Source organism: Falco peregrinus, chromosome 4, assembly GCF_023634155.1.
Source record: "Falco peregrinus isolate bFalPer1 chromosome 4, bFalPer1.pri, whole genome shotgun sequence".
Taxonomy (NCBI): Eukaryota; Metazoa; Chordata; class Aves; order Falconiformes; family Falconidae; genus Falco; species Falco peregrinus.
In genome coordinates, this window is record NC_073724.1 from 31,016,422 (window position 1) to 31,041,920 (window position 25,499).

The 25,499-nt window shown below is 39.1% G+C and overlaps 1 protein-coding gene across 6 annotated transcripts in view; it reads right to left on the bottom strand.

The window, feature by feature from the left end:
• Positions 1–4,071: 4,071 nt before the first annotated feature.
• SH3KBP1 (SH3 domain containing kinase binding protein 1) overlaps positions 4,072–25,499 on the bottom strand; it is a 232,069-nt gene continuing 210,641 nt past the window's right edge. For all 6 annotated transcript variants that reach the window (XM_055801265.1, XM_055801264.1, XM_027778946.2 and 3 more), the window contains 6 exons: positions 24,040–24,125; positions 13,256–13,365; positions 11,815–11,940; positions 9,107–9,378; positions 7,615–7,678; positions 4,072–5,126 (listed from right to left, as the gene is read on the bottom strand). In XM_055801265.1, coding sequence (XP_055657240.1) covers positions 5,085–5,126; positions 7,615–7,678; positions 9,107–9,378; positions 11,815–11,940; positions 13,256–13,365; positions 24,040–24,125 — 700 coding nt within the window. In that variant the 3' untranslated portion in view covers positions 4,072–5,084. The remainder of the gene's footprint in view (positions 5,127–7,614; positions 7,679–9,106; positions 9,379–11,814; positions 11,941–13,255; positions 13,366–24,039; positions 24,126–25,499) is intronic.

Genomic DNA, 25,499 nt, shown 5'->3' on the forward strand with positions numbered 1-25,499 from the left:
CTTATCTAATCGGCGTTGTCATTCTAATTTTCAAGATTTTTCCTCCAAGAGAAACAGCCCATTACAACTTTTAAGATGGTACTGATAAAAGCCAATTATGTTTTCCCCTGGCTACCATCATCTACATTCCCTAGTTGCTTTTCCTACACAAAGAAGATGAAGAGAGTTCAAAACCTACTTATCTGAGGGGCTGAGAGAGATTGGTAGGCCCTGCCTCCCTATTGTAACCTTTACAATGTGTGAGAACAATTATTCTCATGGTTCTAGAGATTTGTCTAGAATTATAGCTAATTAACTTGCTAAAATACACTAAGATAACACTCCAGTTTGAAGGGTAACAATTTCAACAAATTTAATTTACATTTTAAATTTTTCATCCTACAGTACTAACACATTTAAAAATATAATTTCTAATACTTTAAAGAAGAAAAAAAAAAGAGTATTAAGCCATTTGTTAGTTTAGCTGTTTGCACTTTGGACTCCCACACTGTCTTAACAGTGGAACTGGGAGCACCGAAACGGGGAACTCAGCTGCATCACTGGTTCAAGAAAAGCCAGACTGTGGCAAGCACAGTCTCGCAAGCATCTGTTCGGGGGCTGCTAGTGCTTGATGCTAGCTACCTGTAAAAGTTTGTGCCTGCACAGGGTTGGAAATCATCTTAATTAAAAGAGCCAACACGAAACATGGGTGTGTTGAGCGGGTCCGATAGCCTTCCTTAGCGCAGGAGAAGGTGGTGGGGAGGGCAGCACAGAGCTCTGGGCTGCCCAGCACCAGGCTGGTGGGTGCTGAGGCCACCCACCCCGCAGCGGCACACACAGCACCACAGCTTCCTGCAGACATCTAAAAAGAGTCTTTTGCTTCCTCATCTGCTCTATTCCAGGCTGGAATAGGGCTGACGACTTAAGGAAGTTGGTTATTTTCCAAAGGCAGGGAACGAGAGGATCGGAGGGGCCGCGCGGTGGGAGGGCAGGAGGAGGGAAGCCAGGACAAACGCAACCAGCTGGTAATTCCTAGGCCAGCTCAAGAGTCAGCTGAGGCCAAAGGTGCTGACTGAAAGCTAGTTTCTGGCTGAAGGGTATTAATAACCATGGATACAAGTACTCAGTGTTTGGTGTGGGGAGTTCAGCTCCACACCCTCTGGCTCTTGTTAACCTAAGGATTGCCCTGAACAGAAGTTAATGCTTGGAGGACCCTCTTCTTGCCAAATCCTACAGGAACTGCAGCTGCTCAGCAGCACTGCCACCCCAGCACGGCTGAAACCCCCCTCAATGCAAAAGTTGCAGAGTGGTTGATTGTTTCTACTTTAAAGCAGTATTGCTGTCTGCCTTTTGAACCAGAGCTTGCCTGGGTGAGATATCTTCCCTCCAAACAGCCCTCACTTCCCTCACCAATGTGCCTCTGTCCTGTTTCCAGCCCCAGGGTCCTTCAGAGGTGAGGCAGACACCAGAGAGCTCGCACATCTGCCCAGCTGTGCGCTGCGGCAGAGGCTGCTGCCTGGCCATTCCCGCAGGCTGGAGCGCTGCACGTCACTCCCACCCCAGCTGCACTCTGGCTTCTGGCGCTTGGGTATTTGGGGGATCCACAGACTGCAGCACCTCTGACCACAGCCCCTGCCTGCTGCCAAGGCAGGCCTGCAGCAGCATAAACGCCCCAAACCAAGGCTAGAAGCATGAGAGCTGTCAGCACAGTTATGAACACAATGGGGCATGGCCAAGGGATTCACAGGAACACCGGACATCTCCACGCCACACCACCCCTGCAGCTGCAAATGTATTTTCGTGCTCGCGGGCTCCGTGCTGCGCAGAGGAGCTGGTAACGCCGCGGTCCCTGGGCAGCTGCTCCTGCAGCAGGGCAGCCTGGTGTGGGGGGTGAGCAGGAGGAGAGCGGGCCTTGCTCGCATGTCAGTCAACTCCACAAGAAGATGAGTGAAAACGATTCTGTAGCTTCAGCAGAACATGAATTTCTATGTGTATTTTATGCTCTCCCACCTTGCTTGCACAGGTGTGCATTTCAGTCCTGGCTGTCACGGAGTACAGCACTCCTACGGACATTCCATACACAAAGCAGTTCACAAAATTTACTGGGCAGCTGGCAATCATATACCTAGAAACAAAAATTTACTGCATATAGTTGCATTCAATCCTTTGACCTGTTTGCACACCAACGGATTCATCTAACCCCTCTGCTCATTTACAAATGGGTTGTTAATAAGAAAAACAGAGAAGATGAAATTTAAGTAACAGAACTTAAACCCCACTTTGACTATTTACCATCTTATTTCCATGCAGAACATTTTTAACTGCTAAGTGCTATGCTCTCACATTAATAAATACTTGCTCCTTTTAGAGTTGAAAGAACATAAAGAGAACATAAAACTGCTTTCTTAATAACCTAAACATTTTCCAAATCAAGAATTTGAATATTGCCATCCAAAGGCATGAGCCTGATGTTTCACACCAGACTTCTACATGTAAACAGAAGTCTGCCACAAGACCGGTGTGTGCATATTAATGAAGTCATTTTACACAACCCTTCAAACAGTTTTTAATCATTGTCACATCAAAATCATTTTGTAGTTCACCAGCATTTTCTGCTTTTCTTTAAATATAAACCCAAGCATTTTTAAAAGCAGCAGTTTATATCCACAGGTTTAATGCATAATTCATCCTCTTTATAAAGGGAAAATCCATGTGTTATGTGAAATACTTTCTATTATTATAAAGAAATGCAGCAAGAAGAGCTTATATTTCTACAAACTCTCTTCTCCCAGAATAATCAACTTTCAAAACCAAAGCATTTTCACAAAATCTTATTTAACCTTCTTTTACAAAGCACGATATGATGGACTTCTAACATGGATTTATAAAATGACAAGATACCATCTCAACAGGAGAAAAAAAAAAAAAAAGTATTCTGATATAAGGAAACTCCATGCCAAATTCAGGCTTTCATTTGCAAAAAATGGAACATTACTGAGATGTCTCTTATATTTTTTGGGGTGTAAGTCAGGAATCAATACTTTATTTACCACAGATACAATAGTTTATCTCTTTAAGGATGCAATTAGGAAGCCAGAGCTGTTCATTTCTGGATACACACTGCAAATGTATGACTACAAACCCAAACAGGATTTTTATTCCTTATCCCTCATTTCCTCTGGTTCTCATAACTCTGCTACTACCCTCACAAAAAACATGGAAGTAATCTAGAAATCTTTATTGCTGGAAATCCATGGCAGGACTATCATTCTTTGTACAAAAATATTTTAATGCAGTTATTTAGAAACATAAAGTAAGAGTGTTTCAGTGATAAAATACTTTATTAGTGCTTCTGAGTACATTGAGCAATGTATTGGGACTTCTAAAAAAAATCTCGAGTTTCACTATCCAATCTTTCAGTCTCAGACATGACAGAACAGAAGCAGATGCTATGGTAGATGAAATCAGGCCAACAGCGAGGTTCTGTATTGCCAGTTGAGGCCACGAAGCAGTATTTGGGTATGGTGGAGCGTGTATTTTATATATCTATGCATATCAAAAAGATTATGGGAACTCTACCAACCACGTGTGAATGTGACCCGCCAAGTGAACACTATGTCTCCGGCTCCTGGCAGGCAGGCTGGTTAGCTGTGATACAGGATATGCTGGCTGGAGCCAGTTCTAGCACTTGACAAGATGACAAACAGATCCTTTGTGTGGGGTTTTTTTTGTCACTCTGAAGCATCACTAATATCACTCACCCACTCACTCTATGCTATGCAAAAATATCCACTATTTACATGCTTTGTACAAACTCAATAGAGATTGCTGACAAAGTATGAGATACTCCATGGCTAGTAAGGAACACAAAACCACAAATAGAAAAAGACCTTATTTTGAAAGGATGAAAGTGAACAGAGAAACGAGAAGAAATGAAGTAAGCACCAGGTTCAATAAAATGACGAAAAGAAAGTCCTGCTGCAAAAGCAGGACTATAAAGTGTATCAGTCTATACGTGTACAACATAACGCAGCAAGCAATACCACACAAACAGCAAATGAAACAATGTCACACGATAGAGAACATTGTGCATGAAATAATACAACTTTTTATTCATGTTTTATAGATTACTTTTATTTATTTTTGCTTTAATAATGCATATTCTGTTCACTCTGTGCAAAATCGGGGACAGAGGCGGGCGTTTAAATCATCTAATGAAAATCAAGCGGAGATGAACATTCAAGTTGAGGGAGAGGCCTATCAAAACCAGGAAAGCTAAAAAGCCACAGCTGCTCAAGACAAAGCTGCTCTCAGCTGCGCCCTTTTGTCCTGCCACCTTGCACAAACCTGGCTCTACTGACTGAGCAGCTGTACACTGGGAAGGTGACCTCTGCTGGGGACAGGAGTCGTCGTGGTGGCTACATTAGGGAGACCTGGCTTGCAACTGGCTCCAGTCAGTGTGTGGCAAAGAAAGGCACAAATCATTGCAAAGACCAGATTTCTGTTGGTTGGTTTCCTTCTCGTAAATACATTACTGTACACAACGTAAGTTTAAATGGTAGGGGATTTGGGGACATAAAATTGCATATTTAACAGAACTTAAAACTGTAACAAAAAGTAGGCTGTTCTATCTCAAAGCAAAAATAATCCCTCCAGTCCCAACGTTAACATTCATTCCTTGCTATATGCAGTACAAACATTTTAAAATCTGTGACAAAAGACAATTAAAAACCAAAAGTCAAAATCATAGAGCTTGTAAACAGATAATCTGAAATACACTTTATTTATGGAAAAATATCATCAAAATAGTACCACTATGGACTAAACTGCCTGAGTTTTCATTTCACCTAGGATCTTGAAGTAGAGAGCCTTTAGCACAAGAAGATCAATTTCAGTCACAACTAGTGCTGCACAGCACTGCTTTGGGTGGAAATTTTGTCCTTGTTGTTGGTATATTTGTTGTGCTATCAAAACCTGTGCTAATCCTTCAAATAAAGGGATGTCGAGGCAATTCTTAAATCATTTGGCACAAAGTTATTTTGGCTGGGGCATAAATTTTGAGTCTCAGTCATGAAGAATAACGCAACATTCCACCTATCAAGTATTCACTTTGATTGAAGAGCTTTCTTTATGTCGTTAACTTCCATCTGAAAGCAAAGAAACAAATTTGTGATGAGATTAGATGCTTTAGCAAACTGAGGCACAGTTGCTGCAGCTTGAAAAGCACATGTTTCACCTTGTCCACAGGTCTGGAGCATGGGTTTTATATTACTCATTTCCACAGCTTTCACAAATTGAGGTGACCTTCTCAGCTGCACAAGATGAGCACGCACAGCTTCCTCCCCTCAGAACTTGACAAGTATAGTCGCCGAATGTACCACAAGACCTTTCAAACTCTTTAAACGACAACTTTCACAAGTCACACAGCTCACTGCCAGGAATTAGGTGCAGAATGTGCACTGTGTCCATGCACTGGCTGCTGCACTTACACCCTGCACAAGTAAACTGAACTGCTGACAGTGAGTAGCTGAGGAGCAAAACCTATCATCTCTCTCCTATAGGGATAGTGGCCGTGAAGCTGAAAATTGCCTGGTAGCAAAAACTACTCACAGAATCGCATCTCTGAGTACCAGGTATTTGTTTATTCAGCGCTGGGAGTGAGGGGGATCGCATCACCATACTCACTCACTCTATTTTACAAAGCAAAGATATTTATACATTCAGCAATAGCATATGTTACATGTGGGCAGTCTGTGGGCAGTCTTTCATGCCCTCGTCTTTTTACATTACATCATTAGGTAAGTCTTTCAATCTGGTGCATGCTCAATACGCTTGTTTCTTCAGAGCCAAACTACTGAACTGGTTTAAGCCAGAATTTTCTCCTCTTTCTATAGTTCTGCTACTTTCTAACTGCCTGTCTGTTATCTCTGTACTTTCTTTTGCCCGTTATCTCTGTACATTCTTTTGCAAACACTTAATGCCATGTTTGTTCATCTTGTGCAGCTTAAACAACTTGACATTTATACAAGCTAAGCTTTATTGCTACAAAGTTTTATTTTACAAAATTCCTTGCATTAGTTGCCTCCTACACCCACAAGCCTGCGTCCAGGCACCTTAAGGGCTCTGATGAATGTACACCCGTGTTGTAAAGGGACGAGTCTGAAACCACCATCAGCCCAAGTTGTACACTTGGCACCTCTGACAGACACTGGAAACCCTGAAGCAGAGGTATTAGATTTATTCAAACACACCTTCTCAGTGCTCAACTGTGCCATATCATCAAGGCAGCCTTCTTTAACACACAAACAGAGAGCTGTGATAATTTATGACTATCGCATCTTCATGTAAAGCTAATAATGCCACCTGGGCTAGCACCTGAGCATTTACCAGCGTAAGCAACATTTGAACTGGGGTAAAAGCATTCAGCTGTAAGATTATGATTTTAAAACCATCAATGCAGGTCCCTGTTGTAACGGATGTGAAGGCATCCTTGAAGGTAGAATCCAGACCTCTGAATAGTCTGGCCTGTAAGACTAAATCAATAACCACTATTTAAAAACTTCATTGATTTTACCTGAATAAATTTCAATTTTAGCTGAACGTGAATTGTGTGTTACTAGAAGCCATACTTCTATTTGGTTGCATGCATAAAGTCCTTTAGGGAGCTTTGGAGCACAGACAGTGATGGTACCCTGTTCTGCCACCCTTTGCCATGTTCCCAAGCATTTTACTGAGCAGGAACAGCCTAGTGACATTACAATTCAATTTTCTATCCCTAATACAAAGGTAAAGTACAGTTGACCTACACCATAAAAACATAAAATATAATCAATACCGAACCACTTATCAAGTACATAGACTAGAACAGAGCAGAATAGATTATTTCAGTTGGAAGGGACCTACGACAATTACTTAGTCCAACAGCCTGACCAATTCAGCGCTGCCCAAGTTAAGGCACGTTGTTAAGGCCACTGTCCAAATCACTCTCCAAACCCCAGAAAACCAACCAATGATCCTAGCAAAGGCCCAGCTTCACAACCCTCACACAAGTAGGGCAGCATGCTACCTGGCAAATGGCTATGCCAGCATGACAACATCTAGAGCTAATGTACTATACAAACTGTGGCAGCAGTAACTGGGCTCTTAATCAGAGCAGCTTCTTGTATATTGTTTAGGATGCTTTAGTAAAGACAACCTGAGTACAGTCTGTAAAGCAGACATAAAAATCTTGCTATATGAAATAATATTGCAAGCACATCAACACTAAGACAAGCTTCCTACAAAATATAAAGCTTAGTGAGAGAGCAAATAATTAAAAAATCAATAAATTAATTTGTGACAAAATCAAACCACTAAAACTGAAGCTAAAAAATGTCATAGTTTGGAACCTATATTGTGTTTAATTTCCTAAATTATAAATTTTTAGATAATTATCAGGCTTTTCAGTAAGAATGCAGTATAGTAATATATATGACACAGACTGACAACACTATGAAGGAAACAGGTATATCCCTTTCAGAAATGTTAGGTTTTGATTCAGTGGAATCTAAGTATTTAAGCAGAGTTTTATGTCCCATTCCTGAGGCTAAATCAAACCTGTCAATACTTCCATAACATTATAAATAATTTAAGTACCTGCAATCGTAGACGGATCTTCTTTTCTTCATCCAGCTCAGACAGCAACTGTTTAATCTCTTTTCTGTTAAAAGAATGCAAAAAAAGCTTGGAATGGAAATGATTAAACTAGTAAAATACAAATGATCACCTCTTGGAGGCATACTTTCCCTGCTTCACTAGTTACCTTTTTCCCTCTGAACAACTGATTAAAGTCAGTATACTCTTGTATACTATACGCTATACAACAGAGAAGTAAGACACGTTATGAAAGTACAGAACCTCCCACATCCCATATGGCTAATGAACAATGTATTTCCCCTTAGAAGCCCTGCATCCACAGGCTTTACTCTGGACTGGCTGTATCAACACTGTGGTGGCACCAACTTGCCTTTTTTTCTGTACAAAACATAGATGGATTGGCTGTTGGTGGCTTATAGGAACTGGTAACACACATCCTGCCCATTCTGTCACATACTTAAGCCACCTAAAAGCTGTTTATGCCAGCAATACAACATAACCTTCAACTTCATTTATAAGACTTAATGATCCTAAACATGGATTTGCTGTCAACCTTCTTTGTCAGGAAGGGGACCATAGCTACAAGGAGCAACACCTCCTCATGCTTCCACGGAGTGATCTCACCTTAAGACAGAAACCAGTAGGTGGAAGCAGCCCTTGCAAGAAGGGCCAGGGAGACCTGAAAAGCAGGTGTCAGTCTCAGAAGTGAAGCCATGGGGCTTGGAGCTAGATCCAGCCTGAACCACACCCTTCCCACATCTTCTCCCAAACTCCCTGTGCACCTCTGTTCTGCCACAGTCTCTGCATGCTGCTTTCCCTTTTCTTTTTCCTGTCTGTGCTACACACAACTGACAATGTAAGTGAAGGTTTAGCTTCCAAAACATTAAATATTCTCAGGAATAGCAAAAGCTACATGCCAGCCCCAGTTTCTCCTAAGAAATGAGCAGCTCAAAGATTAATAAAGATGCCCAACACTAAACCAGCAAGATTCAGGGTCATAAACACACCAGGTCTGCACACGTCCTAATCACAATTCAATTACTTCTTTTGTAATACGAGCTTGCTGGGAAAATGTGCTAACAGTCAAACAACAAACTGATTTAATAATTTTAGGAACTTGTAGTAATTTGTACTACAACTGGAAGAAATGCACTCCTTATTAAGATCAGTGCACCTGAGTTCCCAAATAGTTATTAGCAAATAAAACATAAGAACATTATTCACTGCTTATAGCTTGTATCTTAACTTTTTCAACACCCCATAAATGTCTGCTTCTGTAATAATACAGGGAAAAAGCTGTTACAGATGGATCGTGTCAGCCTTTTTCCCTGAGCTTCTCACCCCTGAATGTGTTCTGTCAGATGAAAATCACTCACAAACACAAAGGCAAACTGTGCAGAGTAATACACAGGAAGGCAAGCTCAAGAAGGAACTGCTACCACCATGCAGGAACGGCTGTATCCCACCAACGGCTGTGATTTGCAGTACTTACTTTTGCTGGTCTTTCATTGTTTCAATGATGGTTCTTAGCTCCTTAATTTGAGTTCTCAACTCCTCCAGGGCAGTCTGACCTTGGCTCAAGTGCTCAGTCTTTGGCTTTCCTTCAGTACCGAACAGGGATGGGGAATTTGACCTGTGGCCTGTTGTTCCCATAGCAATTGAGTGAAATCCAGGTGACGGTGAAGGGGATAGTGATGGTTGTACGTTACTGCCACTAACCAAACCTCCTGGTTTTGGAGGCAAGGAAGTTTTATTATCAGACACCTGCAACAAAAAGAATAACATCTAATTTCTGGAGAAAGCTTTATGAAAATCAGACCTCTAACAAATATTAAGTGTTTTGTTGCTCTTCAGTAATGTTGAAAGTCCAAGGTCTAACATGGTCAGTTTTGACCAAAGCATGTCAAATGTAATGATTAGTCATTATCTTTGTACATGTACATCAGAGGGAGTCTAGTTGGGATGCAGAAGTTCAGACAGCTTCAGTAAGACTTTCCACAGTTGTTACAATCAGACATCAACAAGCATTTCCAAGATCTCAGGTCTAGCATGAAACAAACCAGGGACAGATGCTCAGTGTTTCTCTCAGAGGTTTGTGAGAACATACCTACATCCATGGACATCTCTTGCACAGCACAAAACTGTATGGCCAAGAAGCCAAGTTGCATTTTTTTGCAGATTAAATTTACAATTGTCAACTAACCATTGAAGGAATCTTCAACATCCAACATTTTTTTTAAATCAAAAAATGTTACATGTTGCGCCTAGTGTTACGAAAATAGCAAAAGATTCCTCAAGTTTGCTCGTTGGTGTGATATAAAAAGAAAACCAAAATCCCATGCCTTCAGAATCATAATCTATTATTAATAAAAAAAAAATACTGTACTATCCTCTGTTACCTGAAGCTTCTGTGAATTCCCATAACTACCAATGGCTCTTTATTCCTCCAGGAACTTAAGAGAAAATTCAGCATTAACCTAGTTATCCTAGAACCACGTGGCTAGCTCAGAAGGATCCCATGCTTCTTGAATTTCAATCCAGTGCTCTACTTATTAGACAAGGCATAGAAAATCTGAAGTCCACCTACCAAACATGACCAGCTACTTCACTGCATACACAGAACACTGTACAAGTACAGTTAGCACAATGGCAAGTAAGGGGAGTCTTAATAATTTATAATATTGTTATTTGGCAATGCTAATGTGTGCTGCCAGGAGTATCTGAAAATCTAATTTAGCCAAGAGTAAGAAAAAGCACTAAGGCAATCTTCCAGCTCCATCTCTGGAAAAGCGAGATTGAAGTTGAATGGAAAGTATGGTAAGATACTGAGAAAAAATGTTACGGAAATGGAAGGAGACATTAGGTGGACAAAGCAACCGAGAGAAACGTTAGCGGTCAGATGAAAATTAGGAGAAAGCATGACGGAGAGGGAAGAGCAGGATCAACTGGATTCTGCAAAGAACAGTCTTCCCCACTAATACACAAGCCTGATAGAGCACAGAATCCACCCTGGGCAGGCACTGCACAAAAAAGTGCTGTGCAGAGAAAAAATTGTGATCATAGAAATGAAAATGGCATTACAATCACAAGACAGCTGAATCACTCTAGTGACTTAAACGCTTGACTTCATGACCTTAATAATATTCTTTTAACATTTTATATATATATGTGTGTGCATTTGTGAGTAATGTGTACCTATAAATGGATCTTTCAGGGATAATAATCCTTATATCAGTAGAAGCAAGTTTCCTTTGGATTGAAAAGAGACGTCAGGCTGAGTTTAAACCCGGAGCAAGTGAGTAAGGCACAGCTGAAGTCATCCACGCTGACCACCTTATTCCAGAGCTTAACTGGCTATCAAAATTAACACCTCCAGCAGCTACTTTCTGATAGGAGTCACCTTGTTTCACGGGAACCTTCTACATCTTTGGCATACCAGCATGTAATTTATGAATCTTGGCCCAAGAGTTTTCCTAAATGCAAAGTGCTCCCAGAAGAGGGAGCCATACAGCAAAACATTATGCTGATAACTTGATCACAGAAGTGCATGATTTCATCTTTCAGACACTTCTGTTACACCAGGATACTTAGAATTTAGTATTTGTGTTATTAAAGATATCCCTATATACTACAAGATAGCTCCAACCTCTAAAGCCTGACCTACACAGTCCTTCTGTAACACTCAACTATCCTATAGTTTTCTATCAATATACAGTAAGAATGGCACAAGCCTGTAACATGAATAATTACTACCAGTATAAAAAGTGATTATACTTGCAAATTTAAATTCACATACTATTAGAGTGGGTCAAAGAGTTTTATTTTCTCTGCTTACAGACCCCTCTAATGTAAACTCAATTTACAGCTGCAAAAAAAAAAAAAAAAAAAAAAAGGCTTTTGTTTCTAAAATTTCTAAAATTTATTTCCTTAGCTTCTCTGAGTCTGTGAAAAGTATTTACACTAGAAGAACAATATGGTTTTTCACATTATGGTTATGGAGACATTTTAATGGTGCAATTCACCTTAGACTTGGATTTCAAACACTGAAAAATGTTTAGAAACCCTTACCATTTTAAGCTTTAAAAGGGCTAGTTACCAGGTGACTGTTGAATTCAATTTTCAAAATAAATATTTGAATACTGTTTGAAAAAATGAAGATGCACACGATAAGGTTAAGCAGAGGCATTCCAATTAACTTACTTGTGATATTGTAACAGTTCTTGATTTCCTTGACACATCAATAGTTTTGTGAGCAAGGGAAACATGTTCTTCCTTCTCATCTTCAGGGCTTGGTGAGTCAAAGAAATCGGGACTTGAAAGGGATGACTTTCAAGACAAACACACACACCACAAGAGAGGGGAAAAAAAAAAGCAGGTATTTTCACTGTACAAGAATTTAACAAAGGAAGAAGAAAAACATTTATTTGATTACTTTTTTTTAGTTATCATTTTAAAAGTGACAACACTTGAAATGAGGACTCTTGCTCCTCCCATCCCCTGTTTTTTAGATCTTATTTTCAAGGCTTTCATAAAATGAGACATACTTGATGAATACTCGTATACTTGCTGTTAAATTCAACATTAATTTACACCTTTACATCACATTATATCATAAAATATGAAAGCACCCTCCTATCTGCAAGAAGAGCTGCACCTTATTTGGCCAGGATGCTGAGCACCGTGCTGTGGGGATGCCAGCTCTGCCACCTGGGCAGCTCTGCCATGGTCAGTGCAGGTCTCACTTTGCTGCTCTTCAGAGGGCGCATGCTGCTGGCTGTGCACACTGCTGGCACTTGCAGGGCTGCCTTGTGCACGGCCTCTTTGTAAAGGTGCAAACAGGGAAGGTTCTTTCCACTCCTTGTTCCTTTCCCCATAGATTTGACAGAGGAAGAAAAACCTCACTGTTGTCTATATTTCAGTATTTATGTACATAGCCAATTTTGAAAGGTTTCTTTTTTGTGTTCTATTAGTTTCATGATAATCCTTTTTGTTTTCCTCCACTTTGTTTTTCTTCAGCAACACGAACATGGGTAACCATCAGTGGTTGCTCTCATTTTGATATTCCAGAATGCAAATCAGCATGGAAATGAACAAACGCCAACCCCCTGAAAAACTGAGCAGTGGCTTCCACAGTATGGTTTATGAGACCAACTTGTCTAAAGATACATATTAGAGAGAAATTTACATCATGCTTATGTTTACAATTGTGAATTTAATGAGAAGAAACACATGAGCTGTTGAAGGCTGAAATAGTCTGTTTGTCCCCAAAATCTCATACATGTCCTAAAGAAACCAAGAGAAATGCTTCTTTTGGGAAACACTTTCAAAATCCTTAATACTTAGAGCAAACTAGTTTATTCCACAGATTTTTATAAAGGATTCTTCTGGGCTCAGACATGGCTGGCCAGGAATAATTGGCAGCAACCAATAAAGAGGTACAGATCTTGTAAGAGAGGTAATGTTTTAAACATCAATATTCAAAACACTGGCAGCCTTTTGACACTAATATTCTGGAGCTGCATCTCTCTGCCTCACTGTACGTGTGAAGGAATGCCTGTGCATGTAGTAAAAACACCAGGGAACACAAATAGGAGGGAGGAAAAAATGAGAAAAAAATATCTTTAAAAGAAAATTAACTTACAGACGTAAGAGACTGCGAGGGTGGTCGCCTGCCAGTAGCTTTTGGTCTGGTTGTGGTTGGATGATTAAGCTTCTCAGCAATTGGTATTACAGAGTCAAAACCTTCCAAGTCTTAAAAATAAAATAGAATTGATTTGATTTTCTTGCAATTGTCCTCGAAGGGAAAGAATCACAATTTTTTTTCTAATTTGAAAGAAATCAAATCCCATTTTCCCCACTGTATCACAGTGTTCTGCACATGTTTAGCCACCGTGACAGGTAAAGGCCCTGGAAGTCAAAGGCAGCTGTAATCCAGTCACCCTTGCCAAGTACAATTACCCTTCCATCTCAAACACAATAAAGCAGAGGAGGAACATGTAGAGGAGCCTTTGGCTTTGTTTTCAGCATAGCGAAAGCTAAATGACAACATCGGTCCTACAGCATGGAGTAAACAGTTTCAGAATTTCCATTTTGCTGTTCAAGGGGTTAGTAACTTTTTCGCCCTGGATAACTGGAGACGTTAAGACAGTGCATGCATTGCCTCAGGAACTGTACTCTCAGCGTTGCATCTGCAGCAATTCCTTAGGGGAGCACAGAACGAATGATCGAGCTGGAAGTGGTCTGCAGGTTCCTGGACACCTGCAGCTGGAGGCAGCATAGTTTCCAGGAGCTATAGGTGAGAGGAATATTTCCCTCCAGTAGCCTGGAGGTTATGGTCAGTAAAAACTCCAACAGGCCCCTGAAGCTTTGCAGAGCCCAGGAAAAACAGGTCTGCTCAAATGCAGTATTGACTGTCTTCATGGTGAGTAAAATGTTCTTGGGGAAGTGTTTACTGAATCTAGCCACGTGGTAGCATGTTTACGTGAAAGAATGATGTGAAGGCTGAAGGAATACCACAGCTCGTGATTACATGCCTGAATCAAATGGCTTAACAACATTCATCTATTTTTATGGGTTATCAGTTTCACTCACCTCCCTTCAAAATGCCCTACTGCATGTGTTAAGCAGAAACGAGTCAGGAAACATACAAGAGGTACTTTAGACCAAATAAATCAAAATGCTGTAAAACTACTTTCAGACGCAAATCAAATACTGGAATGATATTCATTAGTCAGAGACTATTTTTCACTGCACACATGTAGGAAGAAATAGATTTTAAGTTAATAGTTATATATACCGGGCACTTAATTTCCAGAACTGTTACAGAACAATGAATCTCTGAAGATCCAGCCTTGTTGCCATATTGCAACCATCATACAAATTAAGACAATGGAAAAACAAATGAATTAACTGGCCTGTGCAATAAACTATATGCACTGAAGGACACTTAAACTAATTTCAAGTACTTATGATTTGGCAGCTAGGAAGTAAATGGGATCAGACACTCCTTATTCAGCAATATTCTTCCATCTCTGGGAGACAGAAAAAAAGAAGGAAAAAAAAAAACCCTCTTTCAATAGCCCTGAAATAGTCAACTCCAAATACGACTATTTTTGCAGCAACTCTTCCTGTATATAACCAGTGACCCCACTGTCCTCTACCAGGTATTTCTCTCATTGCTTTTTTCTTGACTGTTGCAACCTACGTGCAAAGGTAGGTCTCCCGGTCTGTCAATGGGAATTTGGCAATCCAAAGCCTCAACTGTACCCAACACATCAGGTGAGGCCACAGTGCTTTTGAAGTAAAAATGAGTTAACATTAGCAGACTGCACAAAACCTGTCTGGAGTCCTACAGAACTTCAGGGTTTCAGGAGAGGAGAAATGTAAGTAAAAATTAATTTATTGGGGGGAGGGAGGAAATGTCAGAGCTAGTTTCCAGTAATATCCATTTTGAAGCTAACACGTGAGACAGGTGAATGACTTCCTTAAGATGACACAGCGAATCACTGATGTATTTTAATACATTGCCTTAATTTTCACCACTGTGTTACTGTGTTCAGTTGCACAGCAGGAATGTATTGACATGAAAAATATGCACTCATCTATAAACATGTAAGGCTCACATACATGAGTACAAATGGAGACCAAAGCAATGCTTCCATTTGTCCCAGCCACTCTTTCCCACCTAACTGTTTTTACTCTTTTTTTTCCTGAGCTAGTTTAATCCAGCTTGTTTTCCCACAGCACGTGCCCAGCCACACAGATACCTGTGCTGAAGAAAGGATCAGTATCAGTGCCAGAGGACTGGCACAAGTTGCTAAAACTGAGAGGAAGGGCAGACTCCTGCTTCAGGGGGAAGCAAACGGGCTGAAGTTATCTTGCAGCCTAGGAAGGATCCAGAGCATGACTTTCCTCTCTCTGTGTGCTGCTTCTATGGCAAGCGTCACTGTCCCTTCCTCTGTTCTTAGAAAAAGTAAGTATCTATGCTACTATAGAAAACAATGAAAAAAATAGCGAAGGCATTAATTCAGTGTTTTTCTTTGGCTTAAATAAACTAATAATTACCTAGAGTTCTATTTTCTATCTAGAGTTTGATCAGAATAATCAAATATTCATGTTTAAATTGTAAAATGTATGGATAAAAGGAGAGTGTATGAATTTGTGCCCTTGAGACCCATGAGCACTTGCAGATAAAAGCTGCTCCACACATTCTATGAGTACTGTGAAAGATAAACATTTCTGTGCAAAGCTTCTGTTATCAAGATATACCAGGAATCCTCCATTTTTTCCACTTCTGAATGCATTTCTGATAGCTAGAAAAAATAACTCAGCTTATACCTGCACTGAATTTAAAAAAAAAAAGCAGAGCAGAAGTTGGAAAGGCTCCACAGGTAGAATCTGCTGCCAAACTAGTGAAATCACAGCCATTCAGCTGATACTATAAATTAAATTCTATTTAAGTGTAAGGGTCATCTCTTGATACAATGCTAAAAACTTCCATATGTCCTTTATCTCCCCATTTATTCTCCTTATTTAGATGTGGTTCTTGCTCCCAAATCTGCTCAGCATCTAAGGCTATCACCACCTTTCATGGTCACGGATTCATTCAGGAGAACTCCCATCTAGTAAACTGGTAACTAGTAAAATGCAGAACTGAACCACTCAAGACACCTCTGCCTTACTGTCATCTATACTGTAGATTTAGTAATGAATTCACTCATACTCTCATACTGGTTATTTGATTATTTTTTGCTGGTGGAAAGAAAGTTATATTGGTGTGACTCATCGAAGTCATTAAATGCAGAGATTTTATTTCAGTTTGTATTTCTGTAGCTATCAGAAGTTGGGAGCTTAAATCCACATACTAAGCAAAATGTAAAACCTTCCTGAGCTGGCCCAAATGGAATGTCACAAGAAATAAAGTCCAGTCTACTGTATTCACAGCCACGTTAGTTGCCAGTAAAGCAGCATCAGCATCCAACAGACCTGAACTCTGTAGTGGTCCAGCTTTCTCTATGTCTAGTAATAACAAACAGTTAAGGAAGGTTCTATTGAACACATAGAACATAGAGGGCACCCATCAGTTAACAGTGCCATTCCCTAACTAAAAAATAGTTGACACTTGTTCTACAAATAAGGACATGCATTCATCATTATTACTGTCTCACTGATCGAGCAGGTAATTCATGAAGTAATTCGTGAGACGGGAAGAAAGACATCAGAGTAATTTTAATACACTAGTGTAGTACACACAATACAATGTCTGTCTTACTGAGCAAACATAATTAATATGAAAAATGTCAGCTGTGCAATAATTATTCTCTGGTATCCTTCCAAGCCAGTTAAGAATAGGGTATTTTCCCCCATTGCTATGTTCATTTGGAAATGTGGTTATTTAAAGCATGATGATGCTGGTTGTTTTTTTTAAAAATGCCCAGATTCAGGAAAACAACTATTTAAGGAAAAAGCTCTCAGCTCATTAGACTTGTACCTTCCCGGAAAGTAACCTTCGATCCCTCCCACCGCCAAAAATCCCCAGCAAGAAGCTGTTAAATGGTTATACTTCCTTCCTTACCCCTTTCTCCCCCTGAATTTACTATTCTGGCATAAAATGTGGCTAGGCCTTAATGTTATCTTACGTTTAGAATTTTTAGTCTTTGGGCAAAGTCATTTATACATAATGAAGATGTAAAGTTTTTTGAATTAGCAGACAGGTTTCACCTTGAGAAAACTGAAATGGCAAGTGATGGGTAACAGAATCAACACATTCAAACTGTGAGGTTTCATAGAACAGCAATACAGCAGGGCTGGAAGAAATGAGGCAAAGGTGGCGTTCAATTAATTTGAAGAAGATAAAGTCACAAAAGCCACAGAGGTAGATTTCATTTCATAATCATCTTCAACGCATTTAAAAGATTGACAACAGACTTGTGAAATGCTATCTATACTGTTTTTAAATACAATAATTCTGTAAGCTATGAAATGAGACAGAGATACTGCAGACAAAATCTTCTGCATTGATGTCCATTCAATATATAGCACTACTTAAAGAACAACTCAAACATTAACTTGAATATTACTGGGAATTTTCAGAAGACCACAATTATTTTAACTACTTCGAGCACCGAGATTCTGCTAGTCCCTCTGTGCTGAACAGCATCATACCCTTCAAAGAATACAGCCGTGCTCCCAGCCAGGGTCAGGGCCACTGAATTATTCATTATGCTACATAATGAACTGCAGACCCTTTTTTTAAGATCTGGGTAATTCGCTTTTAGCTGGGGAGCTCGCTGGCTGCCTGCAGGGTTACTGTGTTCAGGAGTGTAACAGTGATGTGCTGAAGAGGTTTGTCTGCATGGTTCTTTGCTTTGGAGGGAAACAGCTTATCTGGCTTCCCAGGACAGTCACTAGACAGCTACCTTTCCTCAAGAATATAATTATCTGTTCCCATTTCAGTCCTGACTTTTATCTCTTTTAATAGCTGAATATAGAAAGCTGCCATAATGAGCTTTGCAAACCACTTGCCAGTGCCCTCATAAGGATTTTATTTTTAACGATTCAGAAGATGCCAAGAAAGAACTGAAAGGTCAAGAAAACTGAGCTAGAAGAAATGGATATGCTGTTTTCAGGCACCTCAACTTGATACATATGGAGAATGATTTAAATTTCTGGTTTACTGCTTTTTTCTGGACCCTCCAGGGCAAGAGACCTAATTATGTAATGGAACATTAACATATCTCTGATTACAATATTTACAATTCACAACTATGTTTATGGGTGATTTTGATTCACTGACATAAATACTATAACTTAACCCAGTTGGGCAATTTTGCTCCTTTGATTTGTTCTAATAAAGTGAGCATGAATAGCAGCACAGAAAGAAAGAATTGGTTTAAGCAGATTGTGGTCTTCATTATATGAGTCACATTTTGTCCTCCAACCCTTATATTTACCAGTATTTTCTTTTTTCCAACTTTTACTCTGTCTTCAGGCAAAATAATTATAAAGTCTCACAGTATGACAGCCTGTGATTTAAAGACAAACCTGCTCCATTCTACAACCTTTTACTGGAAATATTCTACATCTTTTTCCTTAGTGTGGGCCAAATCTTATTAGATCACTTTTTCTTCCAGTCAGAGGCACAGTGATCACCTCCTAACAAATTTGAGCATGCTGTAGCTCTAGAAAAAATGCAAATACAGCTCAAGGAAACATGAACATACTGAAGATTTTTTGTTTGTTTGTTTATTAGATATTTTCAAGTAGGGTATTTTAAACTACCCTTCCAGGCAAGTTAGCAACAGCCTTGAGGGAGGAACAGAAAAAGAGTGCGGCTAATAACGTGGGTTTGGCCAGTACTCCATGATCGATCAGCAAATGCTCTGAAAATTAACATCTGAAGAAATCTGAAAAATGGACTCATGTTAACCAGCTTTCAAGGAATCAAGAGATTCAAGAAAATTCACACCAACACTATATATTTCAGCAGAAGTCAATGAAGGCATATGTGTCTTACGTTAGCACTGATGATTATTAACTACTTTCATAAATACTATGCAGAATGTGTAAAGAGCCAGGAAAAATATTGGAAAGATGTCTCTGCTTGGCTCTGTGTGGAAAGTGCCTGTGTAGCTCAGTCTTTTTGCAAAGCACAGAAACTGCTTCTTGTGTGGATTAACTGAGCATTTCCACAGTAGATATATTATTTTTACTTCTTTGTGGCTTATTCTTTAAATCACTTAGCTTAAATCTGTATGATTTCTAGTGTTACACAATTTCAAAGCAAGCCTTTGTTGGATAGACGAGACCTGTTTCAGGACTACAGGATTCCAAAGTGTGTAATTTAGGATTAATCCTGACTTGCAAAACTAACTCAATACCAATAATTAGACTAATTCAGTAATTTTCTGGAAGCATTAGGTTTTGATTCAGTAAGCTATTACATGTGCTATATGTTTCTGTCATTGCACTGGCCCTCAGATATAACAGTTCTTTGTGAAATTAAAAAGAAACACGTAACCTAAAAAAAAAAAGTTAAGTTTTGCAATAACGCATGAATTTAAGCTGGTGAAATCAATGTAATTCTACATAACGACTACTCTTCTGCTTGTAGAACAGGGCTTACTTTCAGTATAGCTTATGCTGCTTTAGAAGCATTTCTAACTAAGCCTAAAAAGCCACGGCCAATCCAGAACAATTATTGGTACATGAGACTTTACAACAGATTTAACCACAGCAATACTGGAGACAATGTCTTGGGTGATACGACCGCACACTTTCCACTGAAAGCCAGTGAGCGTGCTTCAAATTTCATTTTGTTTTGTTTTATTGGGTTTTTTTTCCTCTTTAAGACTAGAGGACCATCCTAGCATGTTGCTAAGTATTTTTGGTTTATAACCTGTAAGGACATTACAATGAAATATATGCATTAAACTTCGCAATGATACCATCTGTCTGTAAGAACAGGTTAAGGAAACCACAGCACTGACAAACACCACATACAAACCGTACATATCACTTATGTCCCTAAACATCTTATAGTACAATAAAATAAAATTTAACAATTCCTTGTTTCAGTGCTATGGTGCAAGATTTTCTGTCACAGTACACTCAATTTGAACTTTTAATTAAAAAATAATTGTATTAGCCATGTATACATTAGGTGTTCTACAAAATACTTTATTTGTTTGTTATGCATTGTCAACTAAAGCAAAGACAGGACAGAAAAGAAATGGGGGAAAAAAAAAAAGCCTTACCCTCATGGAATGAAGAAGAGTTACCCATGGCAAAGAGATGTAAATAGCAAAAGTTGGATGAAAGATGTGTGGAAAGGAAAGGAAAGGCATCACTGAAAACAGGGAAAAAGAAAACAAAAGAAGAAGTGAGGAGGAATGGGGAATGTTTCCTCTTAATATATTCTGAAGGCTAGTTTTCCAGGTTTTTTTGTAAGGGTTGTGGAAAGAAGCAAAGGTATGAACAACAGTAATAATAGCTGCCATTATATCTACATTCAGCAGTGATGTTGCTCTTGTCAGTACAGATTGCAGACTTGTAATCAGTGCTGTATTATCATCAAGAAATTTAAATGTCAAGTCAAAACTCTGCAGAACATGCTAATCAAATCAAGCCATGCACTAACATCTACATAAAAAGGACTCGTTATATATGCAACTGGCAGAATGTTATGTACAGTATTACATATCATCTTAGCATTGCTCCAATCATTTGTGACTTTCCTGATTGGTAAAGTTGGGTGAGAATGTTTTTAAAGGTGTGAGGTTATCTGGTTAGACAACACTGATCCACCGGTGGAACAGAAAAATGCTGTTTCTGAAATAAGCAATGTTTAACACACTGATCTAGAATAGGGGACCTAGAGAGAACACAGGTTTTGAACCTGGATTCCCCAGTTCCCCTCTGCATATTGCTTTTCAGTTGTCAATGGAATTACTGATTTTCTTGTTGCTGATCACTTATTTGTTTTTTGGGGAGATGGCCAAGGACCCCCTCCTTCTCCTCCCTTGTTGTAAAGGTTGTGGTCTCATTGTGATAAAGGAACCAACTTAGAAATCCTTAAAAAGGTTTCACAGAATGGAAAACTTCTCTCCTTCCAGCTTTAGTATGGTTTGCTTTTATAACCAAAACTGTCTCTCCAGTGCTTTCGTACACCTCTCTGCTTTGAATGAAAGAACAAGAGCTTTAGACTGTCTACAGGACTGAGAAAGTGACAGCCATTATCCAGTTTAACATCACCAGTGCAAAAAAGCCAGGAGAATGCTGTGGTACTCATTTTCAGCCCATGGTTCACTATCAGTATTTGGAATAAGCATGAAAGAGGGTAAGGCAACTTGAAACTGCTGCTTTTTCCCCGTCCTCCCTGTGAGCTCTAAGTGCCCAGGAGTGGCATTGGGGCTAACAGAGGAATAAAGAGGAGCCCAGTAACCAGAATGGTCATACACCCGAGCTGCTGCAAAGGCCATTCAACTTCCATTTCCTTCAAAGGCTACTGCTAAGCCCCACCTTCCCTGTACATAGGCCCACTTTAATTCACTGCAAATTTGAATTACTGAAAAGACATCAAATGGTAGATTTAATCAGATCCGTTTTGACTGGAAAAATGAATCTCAGAGAAGCTGAGGCTGTCCTCCCCACAGAGTACATGACACTGGGGCAACAGTGGTAACACATATCACAGTTAAATATTATCTGGACTCACACTGCCTGATCCGTCAGTGTTTTGGAATACACTGGACAACTCTACTTGCTCATCCATAATTTTTACTAATAATGCATTTAGCGACAAGATTTCTCCAAGCCATTGTTCTCTTTGTAAACAAATGAAAAATACAACGCATTTATCATAAATCTTTCCAATTATACTGCCCCATAAACTGTCCTGAACTCCAAATCCATCCTCACAGTAAAATACACAAATCCTCTGTGAATTGCTTTGGCTTATTAATTCATTGCTCTACCCTGTCTTAAAAGGCTGTTTATTTCTTTAACAATATTTTTACATGAGCTGTCAAAAGCCTCCTGAAAATTTGTCACATTTATAATATTTTGGTTCGCTTTCATTTCAAAATCATACTTTTTTTATTTTTTTCTTTTAATGAGTTGTCTAACAGGCTAGAATGACATGATTTGCCCTTGTAAATGCCATCTGGTTTGACCCTATCAAGTTATACTTATTGAAGTATTCACACTATTTTATCCTTGGGCTCAATATGTTCTCCTTGTTAGTGGTAACAGGAGGTCATCAGCTAAACCCTTTGCAACAAACACGTTGTATGTGTGGTTTGGTTTGTGGACTCTTGTTGGATCCTATCCCTCACTGAAAAAAACACCAACTCAAAACCAACAGAAAAGACCCCCACCTAAGTTCTAGAAGTGAACAAAAATCATTATAGATCAAATTTCTTACCTAACCTTTTATAGGCTGTTAAAAAAACCCCACAAACCACAAACCCAGAAAAAACCTCAAAACACTAAGCTTTTATCCTCATAGTGATTCCAAGGGAACTGGAACAAAGATTTAAAAAGTTTACTTCCATAACATCACTGTATGCTATTTGCAGTCACAGCTTTCTCCTTCAAGTAAGTGAAGGCTTACACGCTTTGAAGCAAACTTCTAGACATGGGTAACAAACACTAAATGGTAGAATTTGACTGCATTTCCATACTATTAATTTATATTAATCTCTTACAATAAAAATGTTCATGCAATTTATCACAAGCTTCTGGCTTGCCATGTTTATCCCAAATGAAAATCTGGGAAAAAAATACTACTTGCTTCTCCAGAAGAATGTTACTGTCACAAACCACTGCAACACCAGAAGGTTAAAAAAAAGGAGACATACGAATGCTGAAAAGCTCATAAACCTATGTGAAATCAATTTAGCATTTTACTGTTACACTGTAATTAAAAACCATCTATAACTTAAAGCTCTGCTTTCTAGACTGAAGAAAAGGCAGGTTTGGCTGTTAAAAGTATGCTATTTTACAGAAATGTTTTATTAATAAAGCAGTCTGGGTAGAAACCACCACACTGAAATAACATTTAATGCCACCAGTGAAAGGTAGTAATGCTTTCACATTCAGGGTACCCTGGTTCTGCCTTTTACAAAAACAGGTCTCTCGTGGCACAGCTGCGACTGCGGAGGAGAGCGACAGCAGCAGCTGCTGCTGGCGTATTTCTAAGTCGAGGTAGAAGATGGCTGTCGCGGCTTTCGCTTACAGCCCTGGGACAAGAGTCAGAGCACCTTGCTTTCCAAGTGCCACTTACTGCAGCATCTAACCAGCAAACATCTCTCCTGCACTGCCAACTGGAGAAGGAAGGAGGGTGAGAGAAGACAGAAAAATAACCTATCGTTACTCCTTTCCAGGTGATTTCCTGATGAAACTGTTCGTGTTACTGGCTCAGCAATTATTATTTTCAGGAGAAATTTAGACTGCTTTTAATTGGTGTTTGCAGTAAAATTTATTCAAATTGGCCTGAACTGGGTCTCTATTCCTTTGTATTGTAAAGTGTAAAGATTACTAACTGCACCAAATCCACAATCTTTTGCAGCATTAAAAATATGGCAGCACTAACATTACATCTGTTAAACAAGTATGACTTATTATTGTTGGCCTTCTCACTTGCTTCAAGACTTTTAAACAGAAATAACAAAAGCCCTCCTATTCAAAATAGCTCACTATTCCATATTTCTTTTTTTTAAAAAAACAATTTAAACAGAAAACCCCAATAAAACTTTTTAAAGTAAAGCAGAAATGATCTTTTAATCCTACAGTTAAAATCTGATATAAATGCACTCACATTCATCACCAAATCCTCAATATGCCTTTGGATCATAACAGTCACTAAAAAGCAGAAATTTACACCATAAATTTCTCAGACAAATTATAAAAAGCACTATAACTTACCAATGTCATTGCTTCTTTCAGAGGAGTCTTTCTCTAGAGTGCCGGATACCGTACTGCCCACTAATTCCACTTTTGGACTATCACTCCTGTATTTGGATCAAGAAAAGAAGATATTTTATTGGCGTTTTTGTGTGGGTTACAGTAAAATAATAGCTAACTTGCAATCAATATTGAGAGAGCAAAATATTCTTCCTTTGTAGCACCAGAGTAATAGCAATGTGTCAGAGAGAGCAATCTCCAGTAAAGGAGACATGCTGTATGGATTAACCTTATCTCATTTCTCCTCAACACCTGTTAAAAAAGCCTATTTTAGATACTGTAGTGTCCTGAATAATTCTTCAGATGTTCACAGCATCTCCCCATGAAGGAAATCTAAGGGCAAAGGGACATTCTTCAACATCTTATTTGTATTTTTTTCTAGTTAATTGCCTCGTACAAACTATAGTGATGGACTGTCTAGAATTACAGAAGGGAAGAGAACCTCAAGCTAGCATTGTGACTTCAGCAGTTCCTAGTATTTATTCATAAAGGCAGCTCCTCCACCACATTTTAGCATGTTGCTTATGAAATTATTCTTTCCACAGCTCCAAAGAACCAAGATCACCTACTCTGTCTGAAATGTCTTCAGAACAGGCAAGCGTCAAGAGCTGTGATACTTCATACAGAGGGACTATTTTAAATCAAACAGGGATCAAACATAAGCAACATGATTATTCTTTCTTCATAGAACTTTCTACTAAAATAATCTGACTATTGAAACAACTCATTTTAAAAGGGACAGCCGTAGGTGAGTAGCTAGGCATTGCACAGGTCACACAGTCAAATCCCTGTAACATTTACTGTGATGGCAACTGTTCAATCAATGCAATAGATTGTACTTACCATCATTATCAGGTCACCTAACAAATACCACAGTTCTTCCACAATTACTCTTCCCAGCATAGCAATGTAACAATTACGATGTATGTAAGATACCCAAATGATGGGTAAAAATATAGATCTGTCCCTGAAACAATCCAGGCAGATGTGTGTTTCTATGAACAGCAATAATTAAGTCATTGACAGTAAAATACATAGTGAGCTGCTGAATCTCATTGACTTTTTTCATTTGTGTCTGTAAGTTGATGACAGATGGCCTGAACCTCAACTCGTGGCAGCAGTTTATGAGCAAAACACAACGTGGATGGAAACCCTATTTCAGTCTTCAGAAAGGCTGTGATGAAGAGCCTGAAAATATGTGTTAAAAATGGAGCAAGTCACAGATTAAGTGAACTTATATCCTGTTAAACACTGTGGTAGGGTGACAAATACTCTATGAACTAAAAAAGGTAAGACAACCAGTCTATGACTTGAAAAACAAGCTAGTCCTACACACCTATCAATACGGCAGGCTGTCTCCACTAGAAACTGAAACAGAAGAAATTTAACACATTACTAAAAAAAATCTATTAATTGGTGAG